Source organism: Mastomys coucha, unplaced genomic scaffold (genome assembly GCF_008632895.1).
Source record: "Mastomys coucha isolate ucsf_1 unplaced genomic scaffold, UCSF_Mcou_1 pScaffold21, whole genome shotgun sequence".
NCBI classification, from domain to species: Eukaryota; Metazoa; Chordata; class Mammalia; order Rodentia; family Muridae; genus Mastomys; species Mastomys coucha.
This window is the reverse complement of record NW_022196904.1, coordinates 165589359-165593205: the sequence shown is the minus strand read 5'-3', so window position 1 is coordinate 165593205 and position 3847 is coordinate 165589359. Positions and strand designations below refer to the sequence as shown.

At 42.3% G+C, this 3847-nt stretch overlaps 1 protein-coding gene across 1 annotated transcript in view; it reads right to left on the bottom strand.

Annotated features, from left to right (window-relative positions):
* Positions 1 to 408: 408 nt before the first annotated feature.
* Positions 409 to 3847, bottom strand: part of Ifit2 (interferon induced protein with tetratricopeptide repeats 2) — a 6706-nt gene continuing 3267 nt past the window's right edge. Inside the window, exon 3 of the mRNA XM_031390139.1 lies at positions 409 to 3578. Coding sequence (XP_031245999.1) covers positions 2183 to 3578 — 1396 coding nt within the window. The 3' untranslated portion in view covers positions 409 to 2182. The remainder of the gene's footprint in view (positions 3579 to 3847) is intronic.

Below are 3847 nucleotides of genomic sequence, written 5' to 3'. Positions count from 1 at the left end.
CAGAGCAAAAGCACTCTCTGACCTGCTACATTTGGCCTTCCCTTTTAACTAAAACAAAAGGGGGATAATGCCATTCTCTGAAGGATGTGGTCAAGCTATGTCCTAAAATCCTTCTGTGGTCTGTTTGTTTCCTTCCTTAGTTCCCAACTTGGTTTCCCTCAGCAATGGATTGTAACTTGTAAACTAAATAAACCTTTACTTCTCGAGTTGCATTGGTCTGTGCTTCATCAGAGCAACAGGAAAGTACACTAGGACTAAAGTCAAGAATGTGTTCCTGTGCCCCAGAGGCATAATATCAGACATCTAATCTAAAGAGAACAGACATGTAATGCTGCTCTTTATTATCAGTATTTGAGTCTAAAATAATGAAGGTACAGTAAAGTTCCAGATGAACCAGAGCATAGCTTCATGTTATTTATAAACAGTTTATTATTTTTCCAGAAATTCAAATGGTGAATATCAATGAACTTAGTGCATACAGAACATTTTCATTTTTAATATATCATGGAACATTGTTACATCTGTTAGAATGTTTAATTTTAACAGTTTATGAGTCGTGTATGTTTTGATTGGTGAATAAAATGTTAATATATACATAAAGGCAAGCTGATCCCAGTAGGGAAACATCTTTGTATCCCAGAGTGTGGCTGACAGTGTCATACTGGGCCACTTGACTGTCGATTCACACCAATATAACATTTAAGGCCTTCAAGATCTACCTCGGAAATGGCAATTATCAAGTTTTTGGTGTTTCTGTAGTTTTTTCAGAGCTGAAAGAATTATTTATATCCCCTGGTGTGTCACATTGCTAATGGAAGAAAAACTCAATTCCAGTACCCACGACATTTCTAAGTCCCTCGACCCAAGCTTCAGTCCAAGTTGTTCTTCCGAGCAGCTGCCTTCCTGGCATCTGCAATATAAGTTCATTATACCATTTCTGAATAAAATAAGTATTCGTTTGACAGGCAGATCTTCCTAACAGTGACTATAATCGTTTTCCTCGAGAGTTTATAATCATCAAGTATAAATCAGCAATCCCTTCGTCCCCACTGAGGTTTCCACACGCTTGAAATAAATGTTTATATGAATTGTCATGGTGGTAGACAGAATCCCCCTTTTTTTCATACAACAACATAGTCCTAGGAAGGCAGAGTGGGGAGACATCTCCTCATGCCTCCCGGAGGTCGGGCGTTGTAGCTGCCTGAGTCTACTGGTTTACGCAGATAGGAGCCTTCTGACTTCCCCTGTTCTCAGTTTTTCCAATCCTGCTACCATCTGAGCTAATGGAACAGTTGACCTCATGTATATGGGACACCATAGATTGAGGACGGGCTGGTAAATTGGAGGAGTGATTGGGTCCCATAGCTTTTGTTGTTTGTTTTTAGACCTGGGAGTCACTATTGAATTTCTATTTTGAGCTCAACTAATATTGAACATTATTTTGTAAGTCTTAAAATTATTCAATAAAGCAAAATTATTCAATAAAGCAAAAACACCTTCTGTGTTTTTATGTGTGTGATATTAGTGGTTATGTAGACATGTATGCACTCAAACTAACAAGGTAATGTACATAAGCATTAAATATTTACATGTATAATTCTCACCACCCACCACCACCACTGCCACCTCCTTCCAGGTCATGCTCAGGTTGACCTCAAACTCACTGTAATCCTCCTGTCTCAGTTTCCAAGTGCTAGGATTACAGTCCTGAGCCTCAGACCCTGGCTCCTCAGCTTTTTGATGGACATTGTCATCTATGTAGAACAAGGCTAAATATCTAAAATATCTAAAATAATTCAAGGATGGAACACTCTCCCATGTGAGGAATTTGGCTGCTTTACATAAATTCAGAAACAAGCCCAAGACAAGCCTCCACTGGGTGGGGGGTGATTAAAGAATTGCTACTGTGGAAACTATTTTAAAGAAATAGAAAGAGTTCTGGGATGTTTGCCAAGATCCTGCGTCTATCCCCTCCTCTATCTCCTCATCTGGTCCCTCTCTCAGACCACTCCACGATCCAGGAATTCAGGTGCTAAAATCTGGTAGCAGGGTTCCCCACCATCCTGACCAATACTCTAGTCAGTATGATAGTCCAGGCTTGGTCCAGGAAGTGGTTAAGTATTGTGAATGGCAATTTGGTTAGGGTCTTCTTTCCCCTTCCAGCAGTAAGCTGGGTACCACATCACTTGTATTCAGCACCTGCTTCATCCAGAGATGCTGAAAGGACCTGGTTTACAGACTCCATATCTTCATCAGCTTGCTGACCTTCTCTGTTCTCCTGAAGAAATGCCAAGATGCTCAAGGCTTCAGAATCAGACTCATCTTTATAAAGCCGCCTTCGGGCGATTCTTTGGAGTTTCTCTCTCATCTTTTCTCTTGGCTTTGTTTTCCTCTTTATTTTCACACCCTCCATATAATGGTAGACAGCCTTGTCTTCACGCTTCATTTGAAAAAACTGAAAGTTGCCATACCGAAGGTGGAGTAACTGTTTAGGGCCAGGAGGGAGGTCCTTGTTGAATTCTTTCTGGAAGTAATAATCAGCTTCTTCATACTGCCCTTTTATAACATAAAGACCAGCAAGGAAGCTACAGGAATTTTCAATCATCTCCTTGATTTCCTCTGCTTTCCGTAAGTGATTCAGTGCTAGTTGCATTAGTTCCTCTATCTTCTTCCTATCTCCATTAAATGCCCTTTCCCTTGTGTCTATTTGAAAGAATTTTGCCCTGTAACAGCATCCAATATAGTAATGCACATAAGCATTGTCTGGCAGGGATTCCAAAGCCTTTCTAAGCAACTGTATGGCTCTGTCTGTGTCATGTATCTTGTAATAAAACCTGGCCGCACTGAGCAGTGTATCTATTGCACTTGGGTCTTTCTTTAAGGCTTCTTCAACTAGCTCCTTTGCTTGTTTTTCATACATCCCATCAAGCTTCAGTGCCAAGAGGACTTTAATGTAAGTGTTGTCAGGAGACAGACTAATGGCTTGCTTCAGAGAGTCAATATAGTCATTCTTTGCTGGCCAGTCATCTAGACGGTAGTTCGCAATGGCCCATCCAGAGGTGAATTCTGGGTTCTTCGGGTCCTTTTCCAGAGCCTTCTGGAAGCACACCTTCACTCTCTCGTTTTGGTTCTTGGTACACTTTAATCGGGCCCACCCTTCCTCACAGTCAAGCGCAGGATTCTCAATCCTGTAGGGACTGGAAAACTTCTTGCAGACCTCTTTCACCTTATCCAGATAAGCCTGAGCTTTTGAGAGCTGGCCCATGTGATAGTAGACCCAAGCGTAGTTTCCCCAAGTGACCAGACTTTTGATTTCTACTTGGTCAGGATGCTGTTGCCGGATGAAGTCTTCGGCTTCCCCTAGGCATTTCAGCGCCGACTCATTCAGACCTCTGCGATGCTTTACATAGGCCAATATGTTGCACATGGTGGCTTTAAACTCACTGTTCTGAAACTCATCCTTGTTAAACACCCTGTCCTCAAACTCATCCAAGGATTCATCTTCTGCTATCAGGTTCCAGGTGAAATGGCATTTTAGCTGCCGTAGACTGCTCTCCAATGACTCCTTCCTGGTGGTACTGTGAGACAGACAGAAAGAAAGAAACAGTCATTTTGGGGACACAGCACCTGTTCATCTGGCAAGGAGTGAGATCACAGGAAACTTCTCCTTCTAAATGATGGTACTCTAACCCTGACCAAAAAACATGGTCTCCTTTCTTTCGTGTTTGGCATGTCTGAGTTACTGCATGGGGAAGTGAGTGTTTGCTCATTGCAGGTGGTAGGATCAGCAGGTGGAGGGGCAGCCCTAGGATCAGCAGGTGGAGGGGCAGCCCTAGGATCAGCAGGT